Here is a 16,366-nt window from a genome sequence, read left to right as displayed (position 1 = left end):
ATGAGGTTTAAAAAAGAATGAGATACATTCATGGAGGATATGTTCATCAACAGCTATGTCCGAGATGATCAGGCATATAAAACCATGCTATTGGTGTCCCTACACTCTGTCAGGGTTGGTAGTGAACAACAGTGGATGGGTCATTTGATGATTGCATGTTCTGTTCAGTTTCTCTAAAGCACTTGGCACTGGCCATTGTCAGAAGACAGGATACTTAGCTAGAAGTGCCTTTGCTTTGACCCTTTATTGCAACTCTTATAGTCTTCTAATTTGTAGTCAAAACACTGGACTGGCCAAAGAGTTTCAGCTGAGAGAAGTCAGAGGACAATGACATACCATCTCTTCCTAAAGGGAGGAGGAATTTGTGTTAGTAGAATCTTATGGTAGTGCTAATCTCAAGAGGTAGAAAATCCAAAGAAGATCAAAGTACAAAAACCAAATTTATTTGCTTAATAGAGACATATCTGCATCAACCCCAGGAGATAATGTGGTACCCTGTAATTTGTATCCAAATGGAATAGTCTCCAGTGATGTTTGGCCTTGATTTTATATGCTCAGTTTACTTTCAGATGTGAGTAACCTTCTCTGAGACCAAGTCAAAACAGAAATCTTCAGTGGCTGATTTTAGAGTCAATCACGTGTTGACACAGGAGATGAAAATTAATATAATAGAATCATAGAATATTAGGACTGGAAGGGACCTCAAGAGATCATCGAGTCTAGTCCCCTACCCTCATGGCAGGACCAAATACTGTCTAGACCATCCCTGATAGACATTTATCTAACCTACTCTTAAATATCTCCACAGATGGAGATTCCACAACCTCACTGGGCAATTTATTCCAGTGTTTAACCACCTGACAGTTAGGAACTTTTTCCTCCCTTGCTGCGGTTTAAGCCCATTGCTTCTTGTTCTATCCTCAGAGGCCAAGATGAACAAGTTTTCTCTCTCCTCCTTCTGACACCCTTTTAAATACCTGAAAACTGCTATCATGTCCCTCCTCAGTCTTCTCTTTTCTAAATGAAACAAACCAAGTTCTTGCAACCTTCCTTCATAGGTCATGTTCTCTAGACCTTTAATCATTCTTGTTGCTCTTCTCTGGACCCTCTCCAATTTCTCCACATCCTTCTTGAAATGTGGTGCCAAGAACTGGACACAATACTCCAACTGAGGCCTAACCAGCGCAGAGTAGAGCGGAAGAATGACTTTTCGTGTCTTGCTCACAACACACTTGTTAATGCATCCCAGAATCATGTTTGCTTTTTTTGCAACAGCATCACATTGCTGACTCATATTCAGCTTGTGGTCCACTATAACCCCTAGATTCCTTTCTGCCGTACTCTTTCCTAGACAGTCGCTTCCCATTCTGAATGTATGAAACTGATTGTTTCTTCCTAAGTGGAGCACTTTGCATTTGTCTTTATTAAATATCATCTTGTTTACCTCAGACCATTTCTCCAATTTGTCCAGATCATTTCGAATTATGACCCTATCCTCCAGGTTAGTCGCAACCCCTCCCATCTTGGTATCATCTGCAAACGTAATATGTACAAGGCCTGCTTTTTGGACACATCCACAGGCGAGAGTCTTACAAAGAATGAAAACCAGGGAGAATACCCTAATTTAAGAAAAAGAAGAAATATGAGTGGATATATTTATCCTAGTATCGATGGGCTTGTTGGTTTCAGGACCAGAGCAGGAACTTTGGGGAGGGTGGAGAGAAAGCCAAAGTTACAGGAATTGATGAAGTAGCTGATAAAATATCACTAAAATCGAAGGTGTAATAATTAGGATTCTCATCAGATACTGACTGCAAGCCTTTCAGACCCTGTCTTTGACCACAGAAAATGTTCTGAGCCCTTGGAGGAACACTTCCCTCATTTCCATCAGCAGGAATATATTTTTTTCCGAGTGGGACAATGTGCATCTGTACAGTAGTCACAAACAGACATCTGTTCCATGATGACTATGGAAAAAGGGCCTGGTGTCTCACAGAGATAAAGGGATGATTAATTGTTCCTCATGTCTTTCCCAATGAAAAATGGAACTAGAAGGGATAAGAAAGGAAAGAAAAGTGCAGCATAGAAGGAGAGACAAATTCTGAATGACTGTGGCCTTCCTGAGTTCACTAAAGTTACTCAGGGTCACATGGTTCCTTAACCACTGTGCTTATGTTTTACTAAAGTCATCACAACACTGAAGATGCCATCAATTTTCTATATAACTATGCACATGCTAAATAAATAATTGGTCTTCACTAAGCAAGAATAAACATCCCAAAATGTGTGAAAGGAGGGAGTCCACTTCCATTACAACAACGAGATAAGTCTTTTAACTATTTAGTGCAAAGGAAATAGTCAGAAAATAAAGTATTGCTATGTCGCAAGCACCATTCTACCAAAAAGGAGAGTCTTACAGTACACCCTTATCTTGAAATAAGCTACACAATTTTCTCTACACACATTGAGTAGCTTTTTTCGAGGTAATTTTGAAATAGCTTATTTCAAAATTTGGCACTGTCTACACAGCACCAAATCTCAAAATAAAGTGCTATTCTGAAATCCCCTTTAACCCTCGTCGGACGAGGTTTACAGAGATGTTGGAATAATGAGCCAATTATATTTTGAAATAATAGGCATGCTCAAAAGACATGGAATAGCTACTTTGGGATGCTTCTGGTATCCTGAAATAGCTCCACAGTGTAGACGTAGCCTCGGGGTAGTTTTGTAGCTCTTTGTACAGGAGCCAATAATCCCCTATGGGACTGATTTGGTGTGAATAAACTCATGGGAGGGGATGCTTGCAGAGATCTTTTGAAAGTGAGTTGTAGATATTGAGTTTCAGTTGCTGCAAATTTGCATAGATCCACTGAGTCTCTCTGGGGACAGAGCAAAATGGGAATATTTTTTTCCAGGCATACTACATTGCCTGTGGCAGATTTTGCTAAAAGATATTAGACTTAGAGAATATCTGCCATTAGGCATCTGCAATGTTTTCCAGAGACTCAAAATAGAAATGGAAAAGTCCTCTTTAAACATATTCCTTCGGATAGAGAACAGACATTCCTAGATCTTTCTGCTTTTCGGAAAATTGTTCTAGTATCAACATCTGCTGGATTTAAATGATGAGTTATCTTAATCCAAACTGTCCACAGTACCTGAGAGACAAGACAGAAAGACTATTCCTGTTGTCAAGAAAGACAGGACAGGACTCTGAGACTTGACTACAATAAAGCCTCTTCCTTTGCTAAGAACCGGGAAAGAGATCACAAGGGTTCACTGGTACCCTGGGAGAACATTAGAGGATGGAAAGAGACTGTGTCTACATGACACAGCAGAGTCTGTCTGCAGGGGTTGATTAGATCTATCTGTCCTGTGTTGAGATCCATGTAATAGAACTGACTGAATGTACAGTGAGTATGCAGCAATGTCCATCTCAAACAGTTCTCCCAAGGAGGCTGGAACATGTGGGCGGAAAAGAGGGAAGAAACAAGATGGTCTGATGAACTCCCTTCTAGGGAGATCTCCCAAGGTATTAAATGTTACCACAGCCAGAAATTGAAGAGCTGTGTTAGTACTGACTGATATGACAGGATGATTTGATTTGCTTAGCAGACTCAAAACTGCAAAGGGGGATTCGCTACAGCCAGAGCCTATCTGGATGTCCTGTAAGATCTACCTTCATTGAAGCTCTTTTGAATGAAAATCCTCCCTCTTTAGACCTTGGATAAATTGAACAGCTGCCTTTCTAATAGACAGACAACTTTGGGAGAGAAACCAACTTCAACACATCCACTCACGGCATAAAAGACTCTCCCATACTGAACTTTGGCAGAAAAAAATATATTCATGCTTGAAGAATTGTGCTGAATACAGCAGAAGAAAAGTTTAACTGTTGATGTATAGGCTGGCAACCTTTGGAGGGGAAGGAAGGATAGTTTAAGAAAGGCGAAAAAGGAAAAGAAGGAGAAAAGGAGGACAGTTCCTGAATTCAAAGGTCTGTGGCCTTTCATCACAGCAGAGCTGCACAGAACTGCTCAGCAAAGAATAGGGATATAATGCAGTTCTAGTACTTACAAATAGGCACTGAAAATCATTTTCAGCTCCTTTGATATCTTATTAGTGAGGTAAACCTATCAGTCATGAATTCCAGAGGAGAGAAGCGTGTGTGTGTGTGTGTGTGTGTGTGTGTGAGAGAGAGAGAGAGAGAGAGAGAGAGAGAGAGAGAGAGCACTAAAGAGTACAGGCCAATGTCAAAAAACTGGAAGCATGCTTGATTTAGTTAGCTGAACCTACAGTAATGAAACAATATGCCAAAAATTCTTGCAAAGCAAACAAGCATTTCATGAACTCATGCATTGTCTAGCAAGAAGTGTCAAATGCTGCAGTTTCTTTTCTGAATCAGTGGTCAGTTAGTACACTGCAGATCCCCATTGACACTTCCATTAAAACAGGGTGATGTAAAAGCACTCTACATAGAAGCTCAGAAGATCAGGAAATCACACTTGAACACTAACTTGAAACACCTGACAAGTTATAGACTGTAATCACTGATCAGAAAACATACTGTAAGACAGTGGTTCCCAACCATTTTTATTACCGCAGATCAGCAAACTCATTCAAAAACAGTCGGCAGATTGGCACAGCATATTAGCATATTCATTACGGTAATTAATTATTTGCATGTTTGCATATTCATTATGGTAATTTTAGCCCATGGTGTATCAGGCAAATCAAAGGAGGGGGAACATGATAGTTAACACGAATTTGAAAATGGCAGCACACACACATTTTTTAAAAAGACCAATAAAATAGTTGCAAATACTTGTTAAAGTGTGTTCTCCAGTCAAGACATTTGCCTCAATTGCACCAGAATTAAAGAGGCAGTAGTTAACAGGTCTGACAGTGCTGCTGACACATTCTGCACATTCATATTTTCCTGTGCACTTAATAATGCATAATAATAATGTGCATGCCCACTGGCTGGGAGCAGCAGGAGGCCAGGGGAAGAGTCCTACCAAGCAGGGAGGGAGGAGAGTGACGCTACAGGGGTAGCCACCCATCACAGGGCACTTGACCCTGGCAGCTGTGTGGCACTTGGCTCTACTGGCCGGGGCATCAACCCTTCACATAGAGCTCAGCACTGTCGGCTGGAGCAGGCATCCTTCATGCGGTGCTTGGCCCCACTGTCTGGGACAGCCACTCTTCACCTGGCGCTTGTCTCCACCAGCCAAGGCAGCCACCCTTCACCCGATGCTAGGCCCCACTTTCTGGGACAGCCCCACTTTACCTGGAGGTTGGCTTTGCTGGCCGGGGCAGCCGCCTTTCACCTGGCACTTAGCCCCACCCGCTGGTGCAGCAGCTCTTCACGTGACCCCGCCAGCCGGGCCACGTAGCAGCCTGCTGGAGCTGGAACTGGGGTCACGGTGAGACTGCCCCAGTAGGGACAGCCTCACTGTGGTCCCAGCTGTAGTCACCTCACACACCCTGCTGCTGCTTGGGGAAGTGGGTGGGAAGGGAATTTCTTGGGAACCTCAGAGGGTGGGTCTAAATAAAAGCTGGGGGCATGGCCTGGCAATTCACTGCAGCCTGACGGTCAGGGGTTCACAAACTGCCACCAGTCTTGGACCAGTAGATGGGAACCACTGTTGTGAGAGGTTAAAGAAGTTTTCAAATGTCAAAAATTCAAAATATACACAACAAACATATTATGCAACTCCTTGGAGTACTTATAAATAATAAACAAACATGGTGGCTAAAACAGTTAAAGAGTTATAAGAAAGAAAGACCACTGTTCTAGAGCTTGTTCTTTTTCTTTTGTAAAAAGCTGTGAAGCATGTGCACAAGGATAACAAAAGTTTACACAGTTATAAGTGAAAATGAGTTTTTTTTTCATGGCAAACCAATCAGCAATAGTATTCTATTCTGCTTGCACAAAGAAAATGTGCTCAGCAAGCATCTTGTCACGTCAGCAGAGGTGTCACAGAAAACTTATACAAAAACTAACCCCATAAAATATGAACATAAGGAAAGACCTTTTTATCATTAGAGAAAAGTTTAAATAGGTAGAATATATGAATAGACAAGTGCCTTAAAATGTAATACTAGTCTATATGCTTTATGTTATGTCTTTCTTCAAATATTTTATTCTTAATATTTCTTTTATACATTATTATCATGGTTGATAAAGTTGAATGTACTTCATTATATAAATTACCAAGAGTTTCAGAATTTTTGCAACAGAAAATAAAGTAATACATAAAACTCCATATTATTGTATATAGAATAATAAGAAAGAATAATTTAATGAAAAACACTAAAGCAATAGTTATAGTTAAACATGAAGAATAGTCACTGAAGATTAATCTTACTTGTGCAATTTGGCAAGGATCCAGACCATGTTCCATTGGCAGTACATTGTCTTACAGAAGAACCAGAAAGTATGTACCCTTCCATACAGGAATAAATTACCGAGCTAGAGAATGTTGTGCCATCTATACGAAATACTTTCCCATTAGCAGTAGTTCCTGGATTACCACACTGAACAGCTATAAAATAAAATAGCAAATAGTAAATATCAAAACTTTCATGAAAGGTAATGACTTAGGGCCCAATCTAGAAAATGTTCCTGATGCCAGCATGTTTAAGTGATGGAAGTCTTTGGTAAACCTGAAGGTTTTATCTTCAAATCCTGTTCACAATGTGTGATGGAGATTTTTATATAAGTTGTATATACCATACTTTATTTTTATCTTTTTCTTTGCAGAAAAATACATAGAAAATTATGGTAAAAACTCTATGACAAAAGAAAGTTATTTACATTTCAGAATCAGACACATGAAAGCTAGAAAATGCCCCAAAAACCTAATTCAGTTCACTTGTGAGTGTGCATTATGATACCATTTTAAATTACATGATCACATACTATTTTTTCCTCAGGACTGTACCTCATTCAATGCACAGGATGGGGGATGAAAAGGAAGAATTAACATTGCACAAACAACTAAAAATGTAGAATTTCCTAATTTTCATGTGCATGGATTTGCAATATAATATAATATAATATAATATAATATAATATAATATAATATAATATAATATAATATAATATAATATAATATAATATAATATAATATAATATAATATAATATAATATATTTGAGAGAGTTTGTCAGTTTGCCTGCTAGTTCAAGAAACCCTCCTAAATGTAATAGCTAGGACCACCAAATTTGGTCTAAAACTTCCTGTTATCATTTCTTAAAGCAAAGTAAGGATTTGGTTGTTCCAGGAAAAAGGAATATGCCTGTAATGGGATTGAGCTCATATACCCATGCAGGAAAGAGATAGAATCACCATGCAGGTAAAAGGAGCTGACTGTGGGCACCCCGCTCCCCCCTCTGGGACTGTCTTAGATCTAAGCCTCCCACCCTCCAAGGGCCCTTTAGGGAAGGTGGGGGCCTAAAGCTCTCCCCACCCCTTAGAATGCTGGGAACATTGCTGCATGTTTCCATTTATCAGACAGCAAGGAGAAAATGCACCATTTGTTGCAGTCCAGGAGTTTGACAAACCTGGACCTACCCAGCCAGGGGACATGCACCCCTCTCCAAGCTGTGCCCACTGGTTCTTCAGAAGCTAAGGAGAGGTGCTGCTCACCTGGCTCCAAGCTCCTGCAATGAGAGAGGGCTGGGGTAGTTCTTTCTACCTTTGGCAGCCTGCATACCTCCCACTCACTAGAAGTTCTTTAGTTAGAGGAGAGCTGAAGCTTCCCCCCTCCCCCACTACACATGCACTATTCATACAGGAACATTGGTGGCTGTTACACTTTGTCCAAAAGTGAAGGGAAAGTTCACAGTTTGCTGCATTCCCCATTCTGGCTGAGGAGTGCAGGGGGCATGCAAGTCTGGACTTGCTCCAGCCAGGGGACATGCACCCCTCCCCTGTCTGTGCCTGCCGGAGTTGCCACAGCCGCTCAGGGGTACTTCTGACCTGGTCCCAAGCTGCTGCAGTGAGAGAGGTCTGGGGTAGTCCTGTGTCCTTGGGGCAGTCTGCCTGCTGAACCTCTCATCCTCAGCCCCACCCCAGAGCAATGCTTAAAATGAAGAAAATCATTTTTTTGAGTCAAGGTCCCAAGTAATGCCAGGTAAATCTTCATATCATATCATATCATATCATATCATATCATATCATATCATATCATATCATATCATATCATATCATATCATATCATATCATATCATATCATCAACAAACAGTGTTAAGACAATAGCAGCTTTATGCCATTTAAATATAAGTTGGGCTTCCCTGGTCGACACTCTCGGGACCTGACCGATCCCGGATGAGGGAATTTGCCAGAGAATGGAAGGTCCCTTGACACCAGTTGTACAGCTCACTACACCTCCCTGCTGCTGGTTCCTTCAGTTTGGCCAGGCTGCTTGCTGGCCAGCCCCAATCCCAGCTTCATTACCTGCCAGGTTGCATGTGACCGGCCACACTGCTTCTGCTGGGCTGCCATGGCCAAGCTTCCCCTCCTGTGCTTCTGGGGGCACATGGCCCCAGCTGTGCTGCTTTTGTTGGGCTGCCATGTCTTGGCCTGGCTTCTCTCTCCCTCCCTCTGGGCTACTGTGACTTCAGCTCTGGTCCTGCTACTGGGACACAGGCGGCCTTAATCATGCTTCTGCCACTGCCTGAACAGCTGCAGACCTGTTACCACTGCCAAGGATAATACAGCCCTGCTGCTGCCTGGGCTGACACAGCCCCAATCAGGCTTCCCCTCCTAGGCAGCTATGGTCTCAGTCCCACTGCCAGGCAGAAGGCAGCCCAGACAGCACTCTGCTGCTGCCCTGGCTACTGTGGCCCCACTGCCAGCAGACTCATGGGGCTCCCAGCTGCTGGCCCTCCTGCTCTGGGGTTCTCTCATCTAGAAGCATCCATGGTCATACCAGACCACGGATGTTACCAGAGGAGAGAGTCCCAGTAAAGGGAGGTGCAAAGTGTATTTCAAAGGAAATGTTTAAGTTAAATAAGTAATTGTGCATCTTAGAAATCTTGAAATGTAATATAATATGATGGCAATTCAGTTTGAAAGAAGAGAAGATCAAAATACAAAAGAAAAAAGCTTATTTTGGGAGATCATTTCCCCCTACAGATTATAACATATTTATTTATTTATTACTTTGTTTCAGAGCTGCATCTGTTTATCAGAAAGAATATTAAAAGCAGGTTTGTGAATTAAGCTGTCTCTTTCAAAATGAGATGGCTATCTCTTACTGACAGAGCAATATATATTAATAAAATGGATAATAAGAGAAAATAGGTTCGTAAATTTTCTTCTGCTATTCTCTCAGAAAGGGTCTATTGGGAATTACTTCCTATTTGTGAAATCAAGATGACTGAAATGCCAAAAATGATGCACCATAAATATCTTGTTAGGTCTTGTTTTCATGATAATACATCTTGCTCCTCAATTCTAGAGTGATTCATTTTATGTAACTTAGTTCGGGTTTTTCATTTTCTGGGGAAAACTAATAGTGAGCAACAAATATTAATCAGCGAACCAAATTTGAAGTCTAATCATTTATGATGTATATGTTGCATAATGAAATTCTAAAAAATAATTGAATTTCTCCTTCCAATGATATTCATATTTACAATAGCTGTAACTAAGGCTGAAGGAACCAGGAAAGCATTTGTCAAAGTAAAAAAAAAACCCCAATATTAAAAAAGTGAGGTCTATAGCACTTACCTATTTTTCCCCTTAGGGGAAAAATACATGTAGTTGGTACAAACTGAAGGAAGGAGAAGGGGAAAGAGTAAGTGATGGCTGTCTTGAAAGGCTGAGAATCTATCCTCTCTAGTTAACTGATCTGAACTGTACCCAGGTGACCAAAAGCCATTACTATCTTATACCTATTTCAGTCTCTGTGTGAAAAGATTTGTGCTCTCAAGCCAGTACACACTGGAAAAGCATCTGCAAGCATCACAAGAACTATGGTATACAATTGGTATTCCAGTCAGCACTTTCAGCAGAAATGGCATGATTTAACAAGCATGGAAAGTGAGCCATTGAATCAGTGCTAAATATGTCCCTTCCAGGCAAAGTAAACGCAGTAAAAGTACACTTGTAAGCAGATATGGAGAAGACTACTTTTCAATTGCCTGTACTGTAGCTATCCTGTGTCTTGAGTCAAACACTCTAGCCTCCAGGAATTTCATTCTGGCACCTTTCACTGTCATTGCATTCACTCTGAACAGATGTACACAAAATGTTTTTCCTTTTGTGAGATACCTTTACACTCTGGCTGTCTTCCTGTCCAAGATCCATTTCCTAAACATGTTCTTTCTTCTGACCCATGAAGTATATAACCAATTTCGCAGTTGAAACGTACAGTACTTTTAATTTTAAAATCACTGTCTTCTCTAGAACCATGACCTGGGATTCCTGGATCTCCACAAGAACCAGCAGTGTCACCTAGAATGTATAATAAAGATTTTTGCATGAATATAATCATTGATAAAATGTGCTACTGTATCTGTACTGTTAGACAATTTTACAGCTACAGTCTTGAACAACAAGGCACAGATTTTTAGAGGTATTTAGGTATTGATTCCCATTTTCCCCTTTTGAAAAGTAAACCGGGCTCTTAAATCAGTTAGGCCTTGCAACATTGAGCACAGCAAAGCCCAAATGCCTTTAAAATGTGGGTTCAGGCCCTTTACTTGGCTTTCCAACTAATTAGATAGCTACCAAAGATACCTTTGTAACTCAGTTTAAGTGAAGGGTAAACAACATACATTTCCCAGCTAACTGAACAAGCTTGTAAAGGCCTTACATTCAAATTGATGCCTTTTCATATTTGTATGTACACATATAGGTAGTATGATAATTTGTGAATACTGCAGGCAATCAATTCTAAAATTTCCAGGAATGTTCTAGGCATTAATGACTAGAAACCTATAATTTGGGAGGAAATCAGAAAAATAAAAGAGAGAAAGTGGAGGGAAAATGTAGCTCTGCTACATGTGAAAATGTCTTTGGATCTCACAACTGATGTGTGGCACCAATTAACACTTTCCAACACTGTAGAGCAATATCCCTGATTATCCTCCAAGAAGAGTTCAACACATTGAGACCTCATTGATTTATCTCCCAGAGAGAAAAGATAATAGAAGGACAGATGTGGGGACATAATGGAAATGTGGGTCATGGACACAGCCCCTGGCATGGGGGACACTGAAGTAATTCTAGTACGGGATCAATGAGCAAAGAGTACGCAGTGGGAAATGGAGTGGAGGGGTAATAAAAATTCAAACAGAGACCCTACCATGGGGGGAGACTAGGAAACCCTAGAATGTGTGGAGAAGGAAAGGGGGCACAAAACCTGCAGCGATGGGGAAATCGGTGGACTCTTTCCATGATATTGAATCCTGAAATTTCTGATATGGGACAGATGAAATTGGGGAAAAGAGAACCTTGGAATGTGAGAATGGAGTTGACACTGATCCCCTGGCATGGGGAGAAATGAGGGAATGGGGGAGAGAGGTTCATCAGGGCCATCTTTAGTCATACACAAAATATGCAGCTGCATTGGGCACCACTAAATTTGGGACACCGCTCTGCTCCTAATTAAGTAGTGCCCTATGCTGCATATGCCTACTGCCAGCTGAGTACAATGCCAGCTCAAGCAGCTCCAAAGCCCCACACCCTCAATCCCTCATCCTCCTGATCCACCTCCCAGCCTTGGCAGCTGAATTCCCCAGTCTCCACTCTTTCTGCCAGCTCCTGTGGCTGAATCCCTTAACTCCCTGCTCTGACTGCCCTTTGGTTCTGGTGACCACAATCCCCTAACCCTACATTCTACCTTCTTGCATTTGAGGCCCCGATCCTTCACACCCTGCTCCACCTCCTGGCCCACAGTTCTGATAGGCTGCATAGTTCCCACTTCTGTCTGTTCCCCCACTAGCCTCCCTGGCTTGTTCCAGCCCCCACTGCCCTGATCACAGCTTCCCCATGCACAGTTGCTGCCCTGCTCACTGGTGGGAATGGGGATGCAGGTTCTCGAGCTGTGTAAGACACCAGAATTCATAAGGACAGCCCTGGGTCTGAGGTAAACACAACCCATGTCAAAGAGGGAAATTGGTGTGTCCAGTTATGGAGGAAGACGAATGGGAAATATGGTGAGAAAGAGGGGAATGGGCACACATACAGATACACTCCATGAGGTTAGAATATGAAAGTCCTTAAAAGGAGAGATAGGACAATGATGAAGCAGAGAGAATTCCTGGTGGAAGGATTTAGAAACCTAGTATGGGAAGAAGGGGTCACACAAAGCACCTGATGTGTGTGGAAGGGCAAATGGAAGGAATGAAAGAAAGTGGGAATGGAAGTGCACACCAGGCTATTGGCATCTGGATTAGGCAAACGGGGGAGTGCAGAACCAGTGGCAGGGAAGAGACCTGGGGACTTGAATCCCTGGAAAAGAGGGGGAGTGAAATGGAAGTGCATGCAATAAACACTTAGATAAATGGCTAATGATTTTGTATTAGGCTTTAGTTCCACAGTTTGGTATGAGAGCCATAAAAACCCTCATTGTTCTTTAATTATTACAAGATGTTCCAAGATCAGTGACTTACAGATGAATTTCCTGCTCAGTCAAGTTTCTTATAACATTTATTTCCTAATGGTGCTGCAGTGCATACTTCCCATTTTAACATTATCATGAGAGTGGCAACATTTCTGCCCTTCAGCATTTTTTGTCAACACCAACTACTTGTCATAGTGTTTAGTTACTTTCAGCTGTAAAACAGTATGCTGAATAAAGCCTCATTTCAGATGACTCTCTATTTATGTTTTACAAAGTAGATGGTGGGAAAAAATTAACAGTTTTGTCATTTCTAATATACATAGAGGAAAATAAACATTTTGTAAACAGTAGCCAAGATTTTTAGAAATATACCTCTAATATACATATTTGGGACCCGATATAGGCAAGATCTATATTAGACCAGAAGGTCGGCTTAAGAGTCACAACTCCAACTATGTAAATAACATAGTTGGAGTTACTTAAAAAACAACAAAGGGTCTAGCAGCACCTTAAAGACTAACAAAACATGTAATTGGGGCTACTCAACACGTGTCCCACAGGCTGCATGTGGCCCATGGCCCATTTGTTTGCAGCCAGTGTTGTGGTTTGGGTTTACACAGATCTCAACACATGGCATGTGGGTAGGATCCTTTAAACATGGCCTCTACTGGAAACATGCTCCACAAGGGCGAATCAATATAATGGTCTTCTGTTGATAGGTGTTTTAGTAGTTAAATTCCCGGACTGTCACTGCTCATTAAAAGTGCTGTGATATGGGTGGAAATTGGGTAAATATTGAATTTTATTAATATCAGCAGAATTGACTTTAATGGGGACTGTGTGCTCTGTACTCTTGCCTTAATCTTTGTATTCACGCCCATCAGTGTGAACAACGCTATTTGCATATATTTGCATATATATTTGCATGTATATATGCACGCAACCACACTTAAATTGTGACCCTCTGCATGTGCTGTGAATATCGTTGTGGCTCCCTGGACTTGCAAAGTTGAGTAGCCCTGATGTTGATGGTATCATGAGCTTATGTGGGTACAACCCACTTCTTCAGATGCATGTAGTTAATGTACATTAAGCTGATCTTGGTGCCATGTCTACACGGGAGGACATCTCTGATCCTCACAAATCAAGGAATAATGGCACTGACCGGGGTGCTCTCAGCATTTGATTCAGTGGGTCCTTACTAGACCCACAAAATTGAATGACAGAAGATCAATCTCCAACATGGTAAGTACAGACAAGTAAATGTCCTGATTGGGGGTGATGAAAGAACACCCAGCATTTCCCAGTGCAACCAGTGGGAACTATTGGGTGTCTCAGCATTTTTCCTGTTTTAGCAAATTCTGGCCACTGTCCTTTTTGATAAATATCTTCAAATTATTTTTGGACAAAAGTATAGTTGACTAAACGGGTAATCAAATTTCACACAAAAAGGTAATAATGTGTCAGAGATTCAGCTGGTATAAACTGGCATTCAATTCTTCAGAGAATTTGGTGGACCTAGGCTGACTTACAGCAGCTGAGGTTTTGTACCAACAATGTTGAGCACATGCATTTTGTGACTGTTACAAATAATAATATACACATTAGGCTCTTGCATTAACAAAGATATAAAAGTAAGTCATTATATGTCTCAGGGAATTACTGAGTCAAACTGCTCTCATTTATACTGATATAAATCCAGAGTAAATACTTAAAGTAAAACTAGTGTATAATGTACTTATCAGAGAACATCAAATTATGCTTTTATATTGAAAACTACTATGCAATACACGTCTGTACTAAAATGTATGCATAAATGGGGTAAATAATCTTCTTCTCTGTAATAACCATGTGGGCATTTATCTGGACTTATATTTCAGAGTCACAGGGGCATGCCATTATCTGTAGGACTCAGAACCCAGTTCTACTCACATTTTGACCAGTGAATGACAGATTCTTGGCATGTATGGACTTGGTGGAGGTTACAAATAACTGAAGCATGAGAGGTGGGGGGTTAATGACAGAGAGATAGACCTTGTTAACCTGCCCCATCAGCACAGCAGGGTGCTGAATGCAGACCAGCAGGAAAAGAGGTACTTTTTACCTACTTTCTCTCTTCACCAGCAGTCTTGTCAGTTGAGCAGTGAGAGAGAGACAGAAGGGAAGCATTGGTATGATATGTTTTGCAATTTATAGACAAAGGTATACTATAAAAGCAATTTATCATTTATTGTAGCATTATTGTTATTATTCTATTAGTTGTATTAATTCTAGTCCAGCGGCCTGATCTCTGGGCTTTACTAATTTAATATTTTGCATTCCATGTTTATCTTCCTTTGCCTATCACAAAATTCATGAAAAACAAACAAAGAAACAAACAAAATCAGCAGAATTGGGCAACTGCTAATAGTGGCACGTCTCCTGAAGTCTTTTTATAAGGGACACACTTTTTTAAAGGTTTTCTTTTACCACTAACACAGAGTCACTGTCACACAAAGAGGTAGAATCTGATTCGGGGGGGGGGGGGGGTGAAAGCGGTGTCAATGAAATTAAACAATATTAAATTGCCTCTCTTTTCTGAAATCCTTCTAACATGGTAATGCAGTATCACTATTACAATATTCTCTTACAGATTCGTGACCCTTACTCTAATTCATTGTTACTTATTAGCATTGCAAAATGCTCAATCTTTTGAGTGAACAAGCTATTTGTAGATATGATGGCTACAATGTTCAAATTTATGTCCTTAAATCTAGATAACAAATTCTTTCCAGGGGCACCTATATTTATTTATTTAGATTTCCATGACCCCAAACATGAGAGTATTGAGAAGCCAGATTATCAAAGATGGTGAATATCCAGAACTCCTCAACGCAAAATACATTCAAGTCAATCAATGAAGGTTCTAAAAACTCCAGGGGTGCGTCTAGACTGGCAAGATTTTGCACAAAAGCAACTGCTTTTGCGCAAAAACTTGCCAGCTGTCTACACTGGCCTCTTGAATTTGTGCAGGAGCACTGACTTTGTAATGTACAAAATCAGTGCTTCTTGCGCAAATACTTTCACGCTTCCGCACGGGAAAAAGCCCTCTAGCGCAAGAATACTTGTACAAGAGGGCCAGTGTAGCCAGGAAAGAATTGTTTTGCGCAAAAAAGCCCCGATGGCTAAAATGGCGATCGGGGCTTTCTTGTGCAAAATCGCGTCTAGACTGGGCACGGATGCTTTTGCGCAAAAGCACTTTTTGTGCAAAAACATCCGTGCCAATCTAGACACGCTTTTGCGGACATACTTTTAATGGAAAAACTTTTCTGTTAAAAGTATTTCCGCAAAATCATGCCAGTTTAGATGCAGCCCAGGTTTTTAAAATCCAACCCTTATATTGAAGTACTTACCTAACTATCCATTCTGAACATCTTGCCCACTATGTTTCATGCACTACACTACTTCGGATACTTTCCTTACATTTTGTCCATCTGGTCTATTAATATTGCAAAACAGTCAGGGAAATGAGTGTTTCTACTCTGTATTTCAGTGGTCACCAACCATTTGGGATCTACTGATAGACCTTGGAGCCTCTGACAGGTGACCTTGACTGGTTTGGCCAAGAAGCTATCAAATGCCAACACTTCTGCTGTCCCTTCCCCCACTGCTGCACATCTCCTGCACTTTTCCTTAGAACTACCCCTGAGCCTCCTGCTTGCTGTTCAGGACAGGGAAGGGAAAGGATAGGAGGGAGCGCTGATGTCCAGGTGCCTCCTCTCCCACATTGTAGTCTATCTCCACAG

The 16,366-nt window shown here is 41.1% G+C and overlaps 1 protein-coding gene across 2 annotated transcripts in view; it reads right to left on the bottom strand.

Annotated features, from left to right (window-relative positions):
- CSMD3 (CUB and Sushi multiple domains 3) overlaps nt 1–16,366 on the bottom strand; it is a 1,180,750-nt gene that overhangs the window by 61,010 nt on the left and 1,103,374 nt on the right. For both annotated transcript variants that reach the window (XM_075920204.2, XM_075920205.2), the window contains 2 exons: nt 10,286–10,468; nt 6,372–6,548 (listed from right to left, as the gene is read on the bottom strand). In XM_075920204.2, the coding sequence (XP_075776319.2) occupies nt 6,372–6,548; nt 10,286–10,468 (360 nt within the window). The remainder of the gene's footprint in view (nt 1–6,371; nt 6,549–10,285; nt 10,469–16,366) is intronic.

This window comes from Pelodiscus sinensis, chromosome 2 (assembly GCF_052426305.1).
Source record: "Pelodiscus sinensis isolate ZL-2025 chromosome 2, ASM5242630v1, whole genome shotgun sequence".
Taxonomy (NCBI): Eukaryota; Metazoa; Chordata; order Testudines; family Trionychidae; genus Pelodiscus; species Pelodiscus sinensis.
The sequence above is the reverse complement of the archived record's forward strand: the minus strand, read 5'-3'. Positions and strand labels throughout refer to the sequence as shown.